The 20892-nt window shown below is 43.2% G+C and overlaps 1 protein-coding gene across 1 annotated transcript in view; it reads left to right on the top strand.

Annotated features, from left to right (window-relative positions):
- Nucleotides 1–20892, top strand: part of LOC149858176 (uncharacterized) — a 51386-nt gene that overhangs the window by 16527 nt on the left and 13967 nt on the right. The window contains exons 2-6 of the mRNA XM_090060563.1: nucleotides 12786–12868; nucleotides 17141–17311; nucleotides 17961–18110; nucleotides 19900–19941; nucleotides 20526–20610. Of these exons, the coding sequence (XP_089916689.1) occupies nucleotides 12786–12868; nucleotides 17141–17311; nucleotides 17961–18110; nucleotides 19900–19941; nucleotides 20526–20610 (531 nt within the window). The remainder of the gene's footprint in view (nucleotides 1–12785; nucleotides 12869–17140; nucleotides 17312–17960; nucleotides 18111–19899; nucleotides 19942–20525; nucleotides 20611–20892) is intronic.

Genomic DNA, 20892 nt, shown 5'->3' with positions numbered 1-20892 from the left:
GGGAACTTGGGAGTCCCCCGTGGGTCAGGAGTGTGCTTGTTTGGAGGGGGTATTTGGTCCGACATGGATCTAGCAGCTTTTCATCCCTATACCTCAGAAAAATCTGCCCTTTGCAGAATGCAGAAAGTTGAGGGAATTATTCTCCCCATTTTACAGATAGGTCACATAAGCCACATTGTGTGAGTGAGCCAGTGGCAGTCAGGGCTAAAACCTATATTTCTGCATTCCCAATTCCCCACTAACTTCACATCCTTCTCTGCCTCACACATATGCTATAGGAAACAATAGGAGAATTTTATTCTCCAGTATTATTATTCACCTTTTTCTGGCCCTAAACCACTCTGAAAATAAATTAGACACAAATCATCACCAAGTGCTCAGTTGGGTTGTTTTCAGTAGGTGTGTTAGACATGCATTAACACATTTTAGTTAATGCACGTTAAATCTAGCACCTCATTCCCAGTTCCCATTAAGGTAAAGTCCTCGTCTCTCTCCCTCCTTCTAGTTCTGTGCGGTCTAAATAAAAAGCAAGTGGGCTATACAAAAGCACTTGGGAAACTGTCCTACCTTCACATACACGTAGGAGATAGTAGAGAGATGGCGGAAGAGCTTCACATGAAGAGACTTTTGTTTGGAATGTGGCCGATAAAACAAACTCATTATTAAATGGAAGGGAAGCAGGAATTGTTTTTATATGGATGGACCTGAGCCCAAGCTATTGGTTAATTGTTTCCCAACTTTTATTTGGTTCTTAAATATATCAGACTGTGCCTGGAAGTTGAATAGCAATATGCTACATTGACACAGTGACTTTAGAACGTATAAATAAATCACTGCTTCCATCACCGAACTGCAGCCATATCTGGGGTGGCAGTCATTAAATGATTACAATGCTGCTCAGCAGTTAAGGACAGAATACACCATCCAGTTGAAACTGCAGGGAAGTTTTGGTAGGCAGAAAGCACTCAATAAGCATCCATTTGAGCTACTCAGAACAGCATCATCCCCACTCTAGTCCAAAGTGGCTTGGGATATGTGCTGCTCCGGAGCAATCAGGGCATTGGCTTTGCGTTTTCTATGAGACGTAACACCTCTAAGCACATGTGTCACATATATACATGTAATGAACGGCAAAACTATTCAAGGTTCATGTTTACTAGCAAAAATCAACAAATTTTACTTCACTGGTGAAACCTTTTAAACAAAACAGGCCCACTTCCCAAATGAAGTTTTGCAAGTTTTTGTGGCAAAATGACTGACTTTTCCTCAAAATTTAGCTAAAAATGAAACCCAGGGCATGTGATGTTTGGAGAAATGTCACTTATTTCCATGTGAAAAATAAACTGGGAGTTTCCTCAGGTCTTTTAGTACCACTTTGTTGGGCCAGTAGTTGCTCCTGTTTTTCCATCCTGTAATTTATAGCTGTACATACAGATACATAAATTCCTGTCCACAGTACCTGCAAGCTGTCTCAGAGAAGAAAGTGTCACCATTACCTATTCATTAATGAGCACTGTTTCATGCAGCACATGAATTCTCATGCAGACCTGAATGGAAAAGGGATTTTTCAGCTTGGCACCATGCTAAAACTTGGGGCCAAAAATTTGCTTCAAGTCAAACCGAAATAGAAATGTTCTGAAGCTTTCAGTAAAATGAAGAAAAAATAAAGAATGTCATTTTGGACCTTGCACTGTTCCTTTAACCCAACTAGATTTTAGTTCACACCTGGATTATTTAAATCTTTAAATACCTTCCCCGCCCCCTTTCTTTTTTCAATTTATTTTATTTTTAAGCAAAAAATGCCACCTAAGGATAAAGTCTAAGAGTTTCATTTAAATAGAGATTGAAATAAACATTCAGGCCTTCCTGAAATGACATGTTTTGTTCAAATGTAGTACTGAAACTGAAAGCGTCGGGCTGGAGGGAGATTACTGGTGGAGTTCCTCAAGGATCTGTCTTGGGACTGATCTTGCTTAAAATTGACCTTGGCATGAAGAGCAGGAGTGCGCTGATGAAATCCACGGATGACACGAAATTGAGAGGCATCCTCAAGCAGAGGAGAATAAGGATATCAAACAGAGAAACCAGATGACCTTGAGAAATGGAGCAATAAAAATAAGATGAAGTTCAACAGTACAGATCCCAAGGTCTGGCACTTAAGGAACTATAACAGAAGCTTCTGCTCTGAGCTGGGGCGAGGGGGCACGGTTCATCAGTTGCAAACTTCTGGAGAGGAGGAGGAAGTAGGTATACTCTTGAACACAGGATGACTAAGAGTCATCAGTGGGATGCCACCATGGAGAAAGATGAGTATGACCCCAGGATATATCAGGATAGGTATTTCTAGTAAAGAAGGAAGTATCAGTGCCACTGTACACAGCACTGGTGTTACCTTACCTGGGGTCCTTGGTACAATTCTGGTCACCCATGTTCAAGAAAGTTGAACTCAGATATGGAACAGATGCAAAAAAGTCTACTGGGGTGGTAATGGAGAGCTTCATATGAGAGGAGACTAGCAGTGCATTGCTGATGTAGTCTAATAAAACACAGACTGAGAGGTGAATATGACAGGTTTATCAGTATATCGTTAGGGTAAAGTAGCATGGAGAAGAGTTATTCAAATGAAAGGACAATGTTGTCACAAGAACAAATGGGCATAAACTGGCCGTGAACAAATTTAGGCTGGAAATCAGAAGGCTCTATACCTTGCCATTACAGCACTGAGGTTACATGACCCCAACAGGCAACGTATTAATAGAGGCATAGACCTGTTGAGGTAGTTTGCATTTTGTCTGCTATAACCTTAAGCTCTACTCTCTACAGTCACTTCATAGTATCTGAAGTGAGCTGTTGCTCACAAAAGCTTACACATCTCCATTAGTCAGTCCATAAAATGCAAGTATACCCTGCTTTTTGCCAGTCCTTATAATATCAAGGAACAGTCTACCATCAGAAAATACTGATTTACCAAAGGCAAAACATTTCACAGCAGCATGTTGCTTTTGAGGAATCTTCCAGCAGAACACAGGCCCAGTTCTGATGCAACCTTGCCTATCAGGCAGGTTTTGAAACTTGTCCGCCGAATAGATTTCCATGGGCAAAGAGCCTGTTTTCTGCCAACTCACCCACTCAGCTCCTTGGCAGCTCTCTAGTCTCCACTGCTTTGGGGTAGCTGTGCCATGCATCTTTCCTGAGGGCTAGGAACCCCACAACTTCCAAGGGTTCCCCTCTTTGCACAGGCTGCCCTTTGGCCGGGAATGCCAGGGTTTCCACATTCCCAGCCAGCTCACTCCCTGGCCTGTCTGACCCCCAAAGCCTTGCAATCCAGCTGCCTCAAGTCAGGCATCCTGAAGGAGCTGGCTGGACCAGGGGCCTGGGGACCCTAAAGCAGCATTCCTAAGGACACCTCTGCACCGTGCACCTTGGAAGGCAACGCAACTGCTGAGTGAAGTAGATAGACTGGTTAGTTTGCCAGTCAGCCTGACCACTTCCTCTCGACCCTGTGGCTCAGTGGTGGGCAGTGTGAAACTGATAAGAAGCCTGCCAGTTTCAGCCAGGTACAATTTGCACAATCACCTTTCAAACCTCTCTTTTCAAAATAAAAATCAGGAATCTGAATGAAGCCGAAATGTCAGCCGTGCCCACAAAGCTGATGTCCCAAGGAGCGTTGACCAGCTCCTCTCCAGTGAGAAGAAAAATCTACCCTGTATGTAGCAGGTGTATATTTTTTCTTCTCCATCCCAAGTTAATGGTCTGGATAATAACACTCAAGCACAGAGGTCAGCAAGGAAAAAAAAAACCCCTGCTTACACTGGCCAGCTGAATTGATATTGTAGGCCATACATGGGTTTGGAATGAGGGATATTAGACTCGCAACTTTCACGAGTGCCAAGAAATACACAGCTAAAATTGGCAGCCCTGGGATGAGTAATACACAAACACAGTCCAGGGTGTTGCAAGTGTTCAAGTACTTTCAAAGTATGTTGAGTAAACTCAAATATGTTCCCATGGCAACAAAACAGAGGGGAGATCATGCTGTGTCCCTTTGACAGCTTACAAATTCAAGAGCCTGGTTAATATGAACTGTGTTAACTTCAGTCAAAAATATTCGTGCAACACAACATCAGATGGTTGAGCAGAGTGATTCCCCTCCTCATTTTAATGTACTGATAGAGCAGCAATCCATGGATATTGTAATGGCCGGCGGGAATATAGTCCACAAACACCAGCCTTTATCACCTGAGCTAAAAGAGAATGTCACCGGTGTGGGCTACGATATATCGGTTAGCAATTCTGATTCTGTCCCATAGAAGGCAACGGCAAGCATATGCTTGAGCCAGTTTGGCATGATATTTAATTCTCCTCTTGGTACAAGTGGGTTCTATAACCAAGCTGTGGCTGCAAATTTAAGTAATGTTATAGATAAGATGTCAGCAGATATCATTCAAAGCTACGCTACCTCACTCCTGAGTGTGGCATGGTCAATAGCATTTCTTATTGGTTGCTGTAAATGGCTTCCTGTGCATAGCTCTGAACATCTGTAATGCTCCACACAAAAACTCAGTGTTTTACCATTAACTACTTAAAGTATCATCACACCTATGGGAGATAGGTACAGTCGCTGCTCTCTGTTACAAGAGTGAAGAAAAGTGGCCACTTAGCAGCAGAGCCAGATTAAGAATCCAGGAGCCCTGCAGTTTGGTGATCTGTTGGTTCACAGTGACATCCCAAAATAATATCAGTTAGAACTAAGTTCAGAAGAATCATTAGGATGCAATAAAACTGACCAGTTAGTTAACCCAAATGTTGTTGAGGTGGTCCATAAAAGTACGATTAACTTCCTTTGATTGGGCTGGTTTATAATGTACACGTGACAAATCCAGATCTTCATTTCAGTAGGAAGACAGGGGCCCCAAGGCACCATTGGAGAGGCATTTTCAACCCTGCTGTAGGCAGAGAGTACTGGAAATCTGACACCACTCGTCCAGAGAGATGCAAAAAAGCTTTGGATTATTTCAAAAAGAGCCTCTTGAACTAGAAACAGTGCCAAACCAAGATGCTGGCACTTTGACTGCTCACTTAATTCTTAACTTAATTTGGAACACAGTGAAGTAAGAGTAACTTTCCAGGGAGGAACCAGCCCATGTGTGCAACTAGGAACTTGGAACAACCAAAATGTAGACAGCCTCCTGAAGAGTCCACTGTAGGTTTTACATGAGAGCTAGCGTACAGTGGGGCAGGATACCACAGGAATGTTACATCAGTTCTCTGTAGCAGACATGCAACTGAACACTGTGTGTTGAACAAGGCTGCTAGTCCTGTACCTTGAAACTGAGGTTTCATGTGTTAATAACTTAGAACAAGGAGAGCACTTTCATGTGTGCTGCATAATATCCTTGTCCCGTCAGTGGTGTGTATACCACGAGATACAAGAAAATAAAGTCACATAGTAACGTTCCTAGAAAATACAATGCTCATGGAAAACTGGAGCGCAACAGAAATCTGGAGCTAGCTGTTCTAAATCTTGAAACGGCATCGAAATAGTCTCCCGAGGTGAGTGAGCTAAGTTGTTTAATGCCCCCCATCAGGTCTTGCAAAAGGATGTGTAGTAAAATTGTGACCACTACAGCAACTCAGAAAACATTAAGGATTTTTCATGGGAAATAATGACTTAAATTTTTTAAGGGAAAATATTTTATCATTTCTCCTAAGATAGGGATTCCAGTTAGCTAGTACCCATTTCTCGTCCTAACTGGGTGTGTGATGCATGACATTAAAATTACATCATATTACTCACCACTGTACCATTTTCTTCCACTTCAGTTCTCACTTGCTATTACTGGCTGCCCAAAAAACACTGAAGATAGATAAAAAATCACCAAAGATTTCTTTATCTGGTCATATTTTTTTTTGTTAATTATAATAATTATAACCATTATACTTGTTTCAACACAGGCATAAAGCGCTGTTTGGTGTAACAAGCTCCAAAAACATATTGGGGTTCAATATACGTTTTATGCATAGTAGTTCTTCACTGGAAGAAAGACTAAGGAATTATGAGACTCGTTTCCATGTCCAGCAATCTCTTGAGAATTGCATCAGCAAAGCTGGTTTTCCCTTATCAACCAAAGTTGGTCAAAACATGGCCCTAGGTATGGCATGAGGCATCTTAAAATGTGATACACTTCCAGCCAGGAAGGAGAAGAAAAGCTGAATAGCTGCAAGTCTATATTCTTTTGCTGCTGAACATAACCATGAAGTAATTTCTTGCCATCAACCTAACAAGATAAAAGTCAAAGCAAATGTATTTTCAATTCTGTCAATTAGGTCAATGCCTGTACCTCTGTCAGTGCCAGTGATGCAATCTTATTGCAAGGTTTGTTAACCAGTGACAAAATAATTTCTAACTCAGCAGCCGGCTGGCAAAGGTAATCACTATTTTCTACTTTATCTGGAGTCAGCCCTGAATCTCAAGCCCATTTCTGCCCTTTATTTAGGCCTGACACATATTAGCGAACTCAGGGTAGTGGAAGAATAATGATTGTATTTGGAACCAGTAAATGATCACATGTCAATACGACCTGTGGTCCAGTCTAGGAAGTACTGCTCTCTGCAAATCCATTGGTAGCATCTGATGAGGCTGTCACCTGTGAAAGCTGATGCTTCTCTGAACATGCTAGTCTCTAAGATGCCACTCTACCATATCTTCTGCCTGATTTCAGAATAGCACAGCTAACTGCCTCTTTCTTTCCTTTTCTGGGATGTAGCCTGAGGAGTAGCCATACCCTGCTTCACTGCAATGCTCCCTAGCTCAGTTTGGAAGAAGTGTAGCCATGCCTTGAGAAGCATAACTTGCCCTCTGCTAGCCTTAGTGCCTAAGATTACATCTGAGCGGTGCACACAGATGAGGCCTCCACAGTTGTTGCTGGAAATGATGTCATGGGTTGCCCAACACACACTTTCTGTTAAGCCAATACTAATCTAATGCTTCTGTGAGTGCTGTGCTTTCATCATTCAGATAAGATGAGAACTGGCCACGATTATCAAACAAACGACAGCACTTCTCAGAAGAGTCCCAGTCATGCTTCAGTTTGCATAGTTACACTCAGCCTCTTTGCTATTTTAATTGGGGTAACGTGCCCTCCTGTGCTACTTCTCCCATGTAGTGTTGCTCCATTTTCCTAGCTAGCTGCCATATTCTACCAGAGAAGAGACGTCACTTTGATGCCTAGCAAAATACTCTTCATAAAGCAGTTTGCAATATGCTTTGGGATCTATTAGGATGAAAGGCCATCTATACATAGGAGACGTTGTTAGAACACATTTGGAGGTGAGGCAAAAATAAGTCCCTATAGGCCAAAGCATTTGGCTATGCGCATCAGATTTCTTCAGCTAGTGACATTTCTGATTGGAGATTGCTTGGCTTTTTACATCAAACTGTTATGCTGGCTCCCTGTTTTCCTTCCCTAAGATGTTGCATTACTGCTGCTTTACTGTATCATATTTTGTAAGAACATTTTATCCCAGTAGGGCACCTCTGAAAGCCAGATGTTCTCTCTCAGTATGGGCTTTTCTTCTTTTTTTAAACAAACATTTTTGAACTGATGTTATTTTTATTCAGTTCCCTCTGTGAAACTCCTTAAGGCAGACATAGATCTTTGTTTGGCAGTCACTTCAGGAGGGAGGAGGAATTGCTCTTTCTCTCCGTCTCTCGCTCTATATATGTGTGTGTATATGTATGTATATGCATGTGTGTATGTGTGTGCGTGTGTGTGTACACATACAGAGAGAAAGAGCAAGAGAAAAAAAGGATAGAAACTATATTAAAAAAACATTAAAGCTGCAAAATAAAGCACTCTGAAGTTAAGCTATGACACAATTAAGGTGCTTTGTGCAACCTTCATTTTCCATTTGTATATTAGTGATACAACCTGTAGATTCCTGATTACATACTTTTTTCACAGGACCACCTGTGTCATTCAGTCAGCAGCATAGGCCTGCTCTAGGGATGTATGAGGACAGTATGGTGAAGGACCCCTTGCACTCTTGTTGCAGAAGTTGAACACAACAAGACATGGTACTATAAGAAGGTGGTTAGGGTAGTTAGTTAACTGCTGCCTTGGTGAACTTTGCTCCAGAGCTCCTGCTAGTCACTTAAAAGCATGTAACTGGTCAGTAATTGGGTCCCTCATTTTTAGGGTGTATGACTTGAGTCACTGAGTATTCACAGATGCAACATAAATGAGTGGAAACAGTACTTTGAAAAGAAAAATACTGTGAAAGGTTTGGTACTCAGGAGAAAATGGGATCCTAGGCAGTTCAAATGAAGCACTGAAAATTAACAGATTTTTTTTTTACTTTAATCTTTCTATATCTCAGTTTTCCAACTGTAAACTGGAGATAATACCATCTCCCGCCTTCACAGGGTGTGATGAAAATTACTACATTTACATCTGTAAGTTATTCAGCTGCTTTATTGATAAGCAACCTAGAAAAGCTTGTAGGGAAATAATAGATCTGTATTTAGTGAATAATGTATAGTACATAAGGCTGGGGCCTACACATGGTGATAAAGATAAAAAAGTATTAGACACTGTCCATTCTGTGCACTGAATGAAACAGGTCATTCCGTTAAAAAGGTATGCGATTATCTCATTAAAGACTGTATTATAATACATACACCCAAAGGCAACCTAAGGTTCCACAGGCAATCTTAATTCTGGCATTTTCTAACTTTTGAGTGTTTGCTTTTGCAGCCTTAATAATCTTTTTGTGCATGGTAATATGCACACACAAACATACACACACAAACACACACGTGCACACATACAAACACACGCAACTATAACTTTCTCTCCCATTAAGGGGAAAAAGGGGAGAAAAATTGTAAAATTACATTTGATTAGGCTGTACTGTGGACCTATTTAACTCAGTAAGAAACTCAGGTACTATGGTGATAAGTACCGCTTGGATCAGTGGTGCCCAAGCTTTTGGCCCCATAGGCCAGATGAGTGGCATGAGGCTAGTCCACGGGCTGGATCGAGCCCCATGTGCCAGGATCAAACCCCACAAACCCAGATCGGACCCTGGGGCACAGTGCTTTCCTACGCACTAGGATTGGGCCCTGGGGCTTGGTGCCATCCCCGGGCAGCCCTGCACACCAGAATCAGGCACACAGTCTAGCACACTGGGCCCAGGTCTCGCCAGAAGTCCAGAAATTTGGCAGCAGAGGAGTGGTACCACTGCTAACCCACTGCCAAATCTCCAAAGTAACAAGGAGCTGGGTGACCTGGTGCCAGAGACCAAATACGGCTCGTATGCCAAGGGTTGAGCACCCCAGTTTACATCCACCAGAAACGTCTCCTTGTGCACCTGGAAAAAATGTGTTTGGTCTCTATGTGAGGGGACGCCTATACCCTGAAGCATCCTAAGGCTATACAAGCTTGAGGAAGGCTCTGAAGGCAGCAGCACTGTTGTGCTTGGGGGAGATAGTACAGTGGTCTCACATGTGACTGAGTTTAAGTTGCTCAGTCTTTAGAACAAGTATGTGATCTTCCTGCATAACTGAGAGATGTCCAGCAGACTGCTGCCTATGTATAAATAAATATGTCTTATTATTTTTTACTATATAAAATTAAGAGGATAGTAACATACTTTCCTGTGCAGTCTTGGAGACAGCATGAAAAACCAGAATCTTGATATGTTGAAAAAGTGCTATTCCTGATAACTGTTATCCTGGAGTTACCTCATGGGAAAATGTCCTGTGAACTGTTTGGATGAATCAGAGCTGCATATAGACACAGCTCCTATCTCTCTCTCTCTCTCTGGTCTCAAGGGTCTCTGACCACCTTAACTAGAGCCTTCCATTTCCCCCGTCTTGCACAAGCCCCTTCTACCTTGTTGCGTCTTTGCCTATCCCTTCCAGATCAGTTTGTACGTTATCTTTCCATCCTTGCCTTGGTCTCCCTCAAGGTCTAATACCCTCCCCCTTAATGACCCAAATCTGCTTTTCATGGCTTCTCTCTGTAGTTCTTGCCCTGCCCATTTCATTCTCTGTGCCCTTATCTTGCTCACGGCATCAGGTATTTTGTAAAAGTCCACAAGCTCTTGATTACATGTTCTCATCTATTCTGTTTTCTTGTATTGCACCAGATATGTTTCCCTACCACATTGTTTTCAAACACTTGTAGCCTTTTTCCATTTTCCTTTGTCAATGTCCAGGATTCACATCATATAAAAGGACAAGTTAAACAATTGTACTATAAAGCTGGATTTTAAGGTTTCTTGAGATTTTTCCTTGATGCCATTATTTTATCCAAGATCTGCAGGCAAATTTTAGTACTATAAATTCTTGCCTTGATGTCTTCAGTTATTAATTGCCCCCATTGATTATGGTTCCTAAATATTTAAATTTCTCTACCTTTTCAACGTTGTCATTCCCTATCCTTATTTTCCAGGGCTGTGGGAAACAGCACCGTTTCGTGTCAACTTCCATTTTGCCATTTTGATGGGACAGTGTTTCGTTTCAAGTTTCATTTCATTTTGAAGCACTGTCCCATTTCGTTTTGTTGAAACTGTTTCACTGTTTCGACATTTTGCCCATTGGCTATAACAGGGAAACACAAAACTGCCTATAACTTTGTCATTTATTTCCTGATTTGGATGGAAACAGCAAAGATGGTAGCACCTTCTCAGGGCATGAAGCCTGCCAAGTTTCAAGGAGATAGGTGCAGGTGTTTCTGGGAAACTGCACCTCAAGCTGCTGACAAGCAAAACTCATGTCGTGTGTGTGTGTGAAAGCACGGCGGGGGGTGAAAACTGCAGGCGTGGTAGTTCCTGTTGAGGCCATGAAACCTGACAGATTTCAAGGAGATTGGTACAGGGGTTTCTAGAAAACTGCACCTCAAGCTGCTGACAAGCAAAACTCGTGACGTGTGACTTGTGTGTGTGTTAAGGCGCATCCTCACTGGTGCTGGGGCCTCTACATGACACGGTAGTGTGCCCCAATTAGGTCTCCTCTTTCCCTATAGCCTCAGTCCAGTCCACCACTTTAAATGACAACAGGTAATAACTTAGTAAGCAGCACAGTAGCACCAGCAGCATCTCAGGCAGCCAAACTGTCACAGTCAGTATGAGAGCAGTCCTTCCCCCCTCTTCCCCCTCCCTCTCCTTACTTTCTGTTTCCCTGCAGGCAAGCCCAGCTTCAGTTTCAAAACTTGAAACGTTTCGAAACTTTCAAAAAGTTTCGACTGCCCTCATTTCATTTTGAGGCTGTTTCAAAGCCCTTCATTTCATTTTGATTTCACTGTTTCGAGCTCAAAACGGGTCAAAACAGTGTCGAAACAAAACAGCCGGCGAAATTTTGCACAAGCCTATTATCTGGCTCTGATCCTGAGATTTATTTCTGGATGTGATCGTGCATTTAATTTTGCTGATATTGATAACAAGCCCAGCTTCTTTGTCATTTGACTCTATGACCTTTGTATTCTTTTGTACCCTTTCCATTTCCTCTCCTACCAGGAACAAACTGTCTGCATACGCAAATACTTAGTGCTGTCAAAAAGAACTTCCTCTATAGATGAGCCAGAGGTTCTTTTTCCTGGTGACTGTATAGTAAATCATTCAATCCCTTTCCTGCAGTCAATACTTTTTACATCTTGGGTTATATATAAATGATATGCACACAATCATGGAAAATACAGTAACTCTATAGAAATTCAGCACCCCCAAAGGGAAGGGTTGATACCAGTTGGCTGGTCAGGGCTGGAAAACTCCACCTAAGAGCTTGTGAAAGTCCTCACTGGCTAATCAAAACTTGTTTTCCTTTTGAGGAATCCTGTGTGTTGACCGAACAGCGCAGATGTCCCAAGCTCTACAATACTCTTATGTACTTTCAGCTTTCGGGTATTTGAATACCAAACACAGGCAGATGCTGTAAATACTGAAGCTGAACTGTTTAGCCAGATCTGCAACTCTTCCTCCCAGGGAGTAGCCCAGCTAATTTCATGATTTGTTCCCAAGGGTCGTAAATCTGGCATCTTTCTCCAGCACAACATTTATTTTGAAAAATAAAAGAAGACTTGTGACCTACACACAAATATATTTACTTGGAAGCCTTCCCACTATAACTGACAAGGATAGTCATTACAGTCGAATCATTTGTGGGGCAGGCAGAAATCTTAAAGTTCAACCAGTTAGAAATGATGGGCGTTCTGATGCTACACAACCTTGAGAGTGGTTAATAACAGGCTCTATTAATCACAGAAATTAGCGGTAGAGAAAACCTATTATGTAATCTCATCCATTACTCCAGCCAATAAAAGATTGCTCCCTCCAGTGCTATATGCTCTCCGTGGTTTTGTCCAGTCCAGGTTTAAATGGGGTTTCCATCACTTTCCTTAGCAGACTATTCCACTGTCTGCTAGACATGACTGTTAGGAAGGTTTTCCTGAACTTCAGCCTAAATTTTCCTCTGGTCGATTTCATCCCATTACTCCTACAATTCACTTTGATTTTTAGCTGTGAAAACTGGCAATATTTCCAGTTAGGAAAATTTCGAGTCTCTTGGGTGTATGTGAGAGCTGTTGAGTATTTTAATATCAAGCAAAAGAAAGTGAAACGCTTCTGGAAACACATCTGGCTTTCTAAGTCTAGGTTCCATGAGTGGCAACCAGATAGAAGAAAAAGTGATATAAAAAGAAGGATGCAGCATACATGGATGCAATGGTAACCTGAATGCAGAGATGGCACTGACAATACTAACTGGATGTACCTTTTTCCCATAGAAGATGAAACCCATAGTCCAAAGAAGACGCTCTACCCCATCTGCTATTACCAAAGCTCTCAGCAAGTCCAAACACCATTCCAGGTAAGGACATTCTGACACCCCGAGAAGTCATTTAGCCCCTGTCTGCAACTAAAAAATAAAATAAAATAGACAGTCTAATCCATGCTCTAATTCAATGGCCAGACCCAGGGGCCATCTGTATCTGGACCAATTTCCCACCTGGAAAGTCTCCCACTTCTTACTGGAGAATGCTTTAAAAGTGCTAGGCTGAAAACATGTAGTGCCAGATTGTGATCTCAGTTATGCTGATGTAAATCCAGAATAATGCCATTGACCATGATGGAATTACTCCAGGTTGATATAAACATAACTGAGTCTGGACCTTATTGTATGAAAAAACAGCCAACGTGAAGGTGAACTTTGTGTGCCCGTAGCCAAGCCACACATAGGATGGATACTTGGTTAGTCATAGCAGCCTGGCAGTTTGCTGTCTGGAAGCCAACTAATAGATTGCCAGGGAGAATAGGACATAGTGTTCCACACAGCATATGGGGCCTTCAAAGAAAAAGGTATCTAGAGGTGGACAAGGCTACTTGAGTGTTTTGAACCCAGGTGGCAGCACATCTGTGAATTTAATGGCCAACAGAGTCAGAAAGAGCAGAGATGGGACAATGTGCCTCTTGTTCAGGTCTGTGTTCTCAATTGAGCAATGGAGCTTCCACCTTGGCCTGGCACCTTGTCTTGGCTTTCTTTCGTTCCTATATTTTTGATCTGCCGATTAACTCCAAAACCTGAAATGAGGGACAATTCCAGAAAGCCCCAAATCCCCTGTGTAATGCCTCTTCTGTAGATAAAAAGCTAGGGCCATGTATAGATGAAACGAGAGGCATGTGTGCACGACACTTGAAAGCAGGTTAAATGCTTTTGCACCACTTTAATGGTGTTGGTGTTTGCACGCATCGGTGGCATATTGCAGAGTAATTCCATCCACTGTAGCTAATCTGGCAGTGTAATGTGCTTTAAATGACTTGGGAGAGTTTTAGTTTGCTGCCCCTATAGCCACAGAGCGAAGCACCAGGCTCCCTGCAGCTCTGCAGGAAGCCAACGCAGGCAGCCTGGCAGCAGCCCGGGAAGGCAGGCTTTACCCAAGAAACACAGCAAGCATGATCTTTTTGTTTTTCCCTGGAGCCTACCTGCCTGCCTGAGCTGTGCAGGGGCCCAGTGCTTCCCTCCATGGCTGCAGTGCCCCCCAGGACCACCCAAGCTGGGTGCCGGCGGGCTGGTGCCACCTGGGGGGGAACTGCTGCTGTTGTGGGGGGGAGCACCAGGACGACACTGCCCACTGGCAGCTCACCTTGCCCTCCCCACCACCAGAGAGGCAGATAAGTTTAGGTGTGTGCATGACACAGGGGTTTAAAGGGCCCTAAATTGAAGCAGTGTTTTTAAAAACCCACCACTTCAATTTAGGGCCCTCGTTTCATCTACACACACCCCAAAACCTTTACTTCCTGCACTGCCGGCCCAATCCACTCCCAGCACTGCATCCGTTTAAGAGGCAAACCCTGCTTTCTCCTCTTCAGCAGTAGAGGGCACTGGCTGCAGGGAAACCCATGGCAGGAGCTATGGAAATGAGCTTCATGGGAGCTCTCTTCATTAAGCCTTGTCTGTGTGGAAGGGTTAATGTGCAGGTACTTCTGCCATTTCAGCTCTGCCTCCCTTCCTTCCTCTGCCCACCCCATATATGTTGATTCCTCAGCTACGAAGTTGGGGGAGAACACTCCCCTAAAAGAATTAGGACTTTTTTTTTCCTTTAATTTTTTTCACAAAACTAGAAAAGGACAAAAATTCCAGCCCTGCCTCGCTCTAAAGGACACAAGCCCTCCGTCTCTCATAAGCTTCTCTGTGAAATTCCAGCTGGGCAGTCAGTGAATGTTTAGCTGATGGATTCACTGCTGTTTAGTCTGCCATGTAACCAGCAATGGCATGAGAAGCAGAAATAGAGATGCCCTAAGAAATGTAGAACTGATGTAACGGAAAAGGGAGACAGGAAAAAAAAAACCTTGGAATACAAGCTGCCCAGAGCAGACTTTTCTTGAAGGACTCCTCTGTCCTCGGTGATTGGTGCCAGTGATGTGCAGTCCTTGCTGAAAAACATCACTGGTAAGTGTCAAAATAGAGCTTTGTGTTAAAAAGAAGCTTTTCAGGGCATTCAGCCTGCTATGCCTGAAGTCGACTACGGGCTGCTGGCTCAGGTGAGAGCAGTCAGGTTCCACGCGGGCCTTTAACTGCTGCAGTTAAAAATGCAGCGGGGTTAATTCTGAAGACTCTTAATCGAACACAGTAAATAGAAAGAGAATCAAAATTGCACCTGAGTAGGGGATGCAGGGTTTCTTATTCGGTTACCCCAAGAAAGGCATGGGGATGAGCAATGATACAGAAACTTTAGCTTTTTAAATTAATGTGCTCCTGGTGGGAGCTTGTAGACTGACTGCCTCAAAGAAAAAAACAAACGACTGTTTTCAGAGCATTCTCAATACAAACAGGGGTCACGAGTTCTCCATATCATTATACAAAGGCATATCACTGCTCAGTCCTTTCTAAAGGCGGGTAGGAATTCAGTCAAGGTGGCTTGTTCCCTGCCTACGCCAGCTGCTAATGGGGTGGCTGGTTTCGAAATATGGATGTTTTCCCACTAGGAACCAGACTGACTCCGCAAGACTTATTTCACTTATCAGATGGTAGCAGCATTTATTTACTATTGCCCCGGGGCCATGTGTTGACTGGTTACTTCAATGGAGACAAAAAAAAAAAACCCCTTCTCTTGTCAGCAATCTCTGGAGCCATCCAGTGCTTCATGGATTTCTTCAGATGGAAAGCACAAGGAGTTCCAGACTAAAGAGTCAAATATGAGTGCACTGGCCCTCCAAATCTTTTGCTGAAATATCAAGTGCTATCTGCAAGCCAAGCCTCACATCCCTTTGATGGGAGCTTAATCAACTTAGAATCCAGCCACTCCATCTCCACTCTGCACAGTGTAACAATTAGACAACAGATAAAGGAGTGTCGTGCTCTTTCCCTGCTCTGCCCTGATAACACCCTCATAAATAGCATTGCGGCAGTGATTTGTTTAGTTAAAATAAATATTTTAAATACAAGATAAAAACTTAAGTGATTTACATTTGGGATCCAGGAGTTCTTCCCAAGGGCAGCAGTTTCATTTCAGCCTTTATTTAACTGCCTGGGAGTAAGTCCTGCTTTTGTGAGGCATTCATGCAGGAACCGATGTTTTAGGGTAGCTTAAAATAAAGCACAGAGATCTTTTCATTCTGCTATCTCCTGGCTAAGTGAGAAACTCTCTTCCCCCTCCCTTCCCTGCCCCCTCCCCTCCCCCCCCCATCTTGCACTCACTCAATAAAAAAGAAACAAATTCTTGACTTTATTTGGCTGGAGAGTCTCCTTGCAAGGGAGGGGGACACTCTAAACTGTTCTCATGATGCATTGCTGTGGAGGGAGCTGGGAAAATGCTTAGGCCATCAGAGCATTGGTGAATTTTTTTGCTCCCCTTCTGTTGTGTTTACAAAACCTTATAACTTCTCTGCCGTTAGGAAATTCACTGCTGAGTTTGCTTGATGTGACTGCTCCCAGCTTCCATTGACGTACATGGGGCGCTTTTAACAGCGTGTTTGAATGCGAATGTAACTTTTCATGTTTAGAGGTACTGGCATTATAAACTGAGAACCTACTTGGTTGGATGATGAAAGTCCCAGGAACTGAAGAGAGGGAGCCTCCTGGCTGCTTGGATGCAAGTGTTCAATGACAGTGTGGGCAGGATTGTTCAAAAGCCTGTAGCTGCTCCCATAAAAGTCTGTGGGGGTTTAACTATTGAGTCCACCGGCAGCTGACTTGGGCCAACAGTATTGAAAATCCCACCTATTAGTATAAATATTTTTCAGTCTTACTGATTTCATAGGACCCTCAAATTATGCTATTGAATAAAAGAAAGAGTAGCAGAATCTGGCCCATTATAGTCCTTTCCCTGCAAACTGCTTAATATATAGCCTTTATATAGCTATATCTATGACATCTCTATATCGGTGTTTATAGGTATAGATCTGTATAACTTTTATATATCTATATCTAGAATATATCTATATATACTGCAGTTGGGGAAGGAAAGAAAGTGGCATTTTGTGCATTTTCATAAGGACTCTGCTTTACTCTCAATGGTTCCTTGCTGGGTTCAACTAACATACAAGAAGAAATTAAGCAATTAGGCCACCTATGTATTATGTTATCAATGAAGTCTTAAAGGAAAGGAAATAACTGCTCGATGTGATGATATTTTTTCCCCAGGGAAATTACAGTTTCCTCATCCCATCCAGATAATGGGCTGCCAACCGGGGCTTTTAGTAGCCCTAATTCTGTTTTCATCCTGGATGAGCGCGTACAGCTAACTGTGGGACTGCAGACCCAAGAGAGACACTTGTTCCTCTTCAATGACATGCTGATCATCGCCAAGTCAAAGTAAGAGGATGCCGACAAGCTTCACAAGGGTCATGTCTACACACCCAGTGAAGTTTAAGCCAGGACTGAATTCAGTTGTGGGTCTGGGCACCAAGAGAATCATATTTTTCAAAGACAATATTACATATAACTTTGCCACCTTCCCCCCCCCCCGCCCCGACCCCGAAATATATTCTACATTCTTTTTGGCATGTCTTGCTTTAATTTATCACTGTCTACATTTCCACACAGTAGGCTGATCTTATCAAAGTGACCTTGATTTTACTTCATGAGGCTTGAAGAAATGCCATGGCATTCTTTCCATGGTTGAGGGAAGAAAGTGAGTGTAGAGATCAAAAAATTGACTCCCTTTTTGGCCCTACTCTGAACCCCCCCCCCCCCCTCCCCAGCCTAATAGGCAAAAACTTATGGGGTAAGTTCAGATATCAGTGCTATGTTGTGGATAGTAAACAGTCTGAATCATAGAGGCCTGCCATCCACCTGTACACATTGTGCTAGTGCTGAAAGAGGGGAGGCCCAGGACTTGGATACGAGTAGAGTCAGTTCTGAGGCATTAACAGAAGTGATGAGGGATGGTTTTGCAGTCTTTGCATGGGCTACATCTGACTCTAGTCTCGTTAGCCTAAGCAATCTGTGGTTTGGATTTCAGGTCTTCCTCAAGCTTGAAGCTGAAGAAGCAAGTGCGTCTCAGTGAAGTGTGGACAGGCACCTGTCTCAGTGAAGTGACAGAGAAGAAAATGAGTCCAGAGCATTCCTTTGTCATTGGCTGGCCCACCACCAACTGTGTCGTTACCTTCAGGTATCACAGTGCAGTAATAAATTCACTGTTTTGCAGCTGTCAATAAGCTGTATGTAGACTGAGAACTAAATGATGGCAAAGGGAATAGAAACCTCTGTTCCACAAATATAGGAATTCTCCTATAGCCCTAGTGGCAGGGGCCTATGTAAAGAAAGATGATCCAATAGTTAGGCCCCTAGCTTAGGGCTTGTGAGACATGGGTTCAAGTCCCTGCTTGGACTCCCTGGCAATTAGCAAGTCATCAAGGCACAAACCGTCAAAGCTGTTTAGGTGTCTGAGTTCCTGTGAGCTGCCCTTGAGGATCTGGTCCTCAGCTCCCCTATGTGATGTGTGGATGCTAATAGTTTTCTACTTTACAGGGATGCTGTGAACACAAATGTATTCAAGACTATGAGTTCCACAGGTAGAAGTGGATAATGGATAATGAGATGTGTACCACTACCTTAGACGGAATGGACTTAGGACATGTAAATCCCATCCAGGAAATGCCAGTGGGTCAAATGAACTAAATTGTTCATTTCTGTACCCTAAATATTGCAAAGAAACTTCCCCTTCCCCTCCCTGTCACTGTTCCTTCCCCACCTGCACAGTCTGCTTTAGTCAACTTTTTTCTGGAGTACAGAAAATATGTAGTCCATTTTAAAATACAATACTCACAGGGTAGCTCCTACATCAGTGGCTCCAAACCTCAGGACACGACCCAAATCAGAGTCGCAAGAGGTCCACCCCTCACTCCGCCCGTCCCACCTGCAGGGCTCTCCCAGTGCATAGCCTGCGTGGATCTTGCCACTGCTGCCCCCCACGACCCCAGCCCAGCCTGGGCTCTGCTGGCACCACTGGGCATGAGTGAGGCGGTGGCAGAGGCAGGGGCAGGGTCGTGACCTGGATCTAAGGTCACAGCAAAAAAAGGCTGGGAGCCACTGTTTTACACACTAAGCACACCTTGACTCACCAACTCATCACATGTGAATTGAGCATAGCTGGACCCTCCTGAAAATTACTCCAGGCAATTCACTAAGTAAACCCTTTTTGCATTAACCCTGCAGCTGTTGTCATAACAGTCCTAGCACTTTTTATAGTTAGGAAAAGGTGAATCTGATGGTGAAAACTGCCAGGTGCCAGGCATCCTTTATCCCTACACCAAGAAGTGCCAGTCAGCTCAGCTATTGCTGTGGACAGGTATCTTGGTGGAAAACGCACTGGGACTCTCAAATGCATCTTGTATTGGCTGCTCCATCCCTTCTGAGTACCTGGGATGCTGCCTTTAGCATCCCTTTGCCATGGACTCACATATTAGACAACTTAGGCTTCTAATGCAAGGGTGGACATTTTTTAATCTCAACTCTAGCAACCATGCCACTTCCCCTGCATCACAAAACATGTGGGATGGATATTGCCAGTGAAGGCTTCTAGGAACTACAAGGAGAGGAAGGGAAGTGATACTAGAAAAAAATATCAATTAAAGGTCATTACAAAAAAGTAAAGAGCCACGTGACTTGTTAAGTCCAGCATCACAGAAAGATATTTGTTCCTTATCTGAACACTTCTCAGCCCAGCCAGAAAATCCAGCTCGGCTCGTCTGCTGCTAGGGTTTTATTAGTATTATTATTGTTATTTCTTATTCTTGTTAAACTAGAACAGAACCAGGAAAGGACTGCGCTTTTGTTCCAGGGTTTTACAGGAAGGAACTGAGACTTACAGCTAAATATAAGTGAAGCCTGATAAAGTCTCCAAAAATTATTAGTCATTCAGCACTTAGCTGATATTATGCTTCCCTTTTTATTCTCAGCTCATCCGAGGTGAAAGAACGGTGGCTCACGACATTATTGTGGTAAGTAGCCTGTCCTTTCTCCTCTGCCTTTGCCATCACTCTACAGTCCTATATAAACATTTGGAGGGAGACAGTAGATGCTAGATGCTCAGCTTTCACTGACCCTTGGTATAGTGGGTGCCTAGTTGCTTTCCACTGCTTTGAAGATCAAGCTTTAGGATCCTTGGATGGAAGAAAAGAGGCTTTTAAAGTTCAGAAAATCAAATTCCACTAAATGGGAACTGGCATCTTTGGAAAATGGTCTTTCTTTGTAAAAGACTTTTGTTTTACCACAGTGAAAGGGCCCTCTCTTCCTTACTCCTTTCCAAACAAGATCCTAGGGTCCCCTCTCCAGTAATGTGTTCAGCCCTGCTCCATCTGCTGAGAGCAGCATTTGTTCTAGATAGTCCAACCAGTCTCCCCAGTTACTTCCTGGTGCATTGTGAGTTCTTTCTTATCGACGACTAATACAATCTCTGTGAGATTAGTATCTACCGAAGTGTTTAATATCACTTGCCCCTTTTTCTGTGTTAACTGCTACTTCCTGTGTGGAGGGATTGTGTGTTTGCCTGATACTTTTTTTCTTTTTTTCCTCTGACGTTTAGGCAAATCAATGAGACAAAACAGAATGAATATCTGAAAGCCCTGAGTCTCCAAATCCTTGTGCTGGATATTGAAAACTGTTCTTCTGTGAGTAAAACTAAGAATCAGGCCAACACAACTGAGGTCAGGGCAATGGGGGATCTTTGCTCCTGCTGCCATTTCTGGGAAGCCCTTTCTGAAGCATCTTGAAAGGTTGCTGCAAAGGGCCTCACAGTGCACAGTCTTTGGGATCTCCTCTTAGAGAGGTCTCAGTGCAGGTAATTAGGAAGTGCTTACAGAGGGTTAACAAGCCCCACCACAAAGGATAGTTCCGGAAATAACTTTTGAACACATATTTTAGTGCATTTGCTTCCTGCTACCCTTCATGTC

The sequence above is a fragment of the Crocodylus siamensis genome, chromosome 8 (genome assembly GCF_052110815.1).
Source record: "Crocodylus siamensis isolate JL-2025a chromosome 8, ASM5211081v1, whole genome shotgun sequence".
Lineage (NCBI taxonomy): Eukaryota > Metazoa > Chordata > Crocodylia > Crocodylidae > Crocodylus > Crocodylus siamensis.
This window is presented reverse-complemented; position numbering and strand designations above follow the sequence as displayed.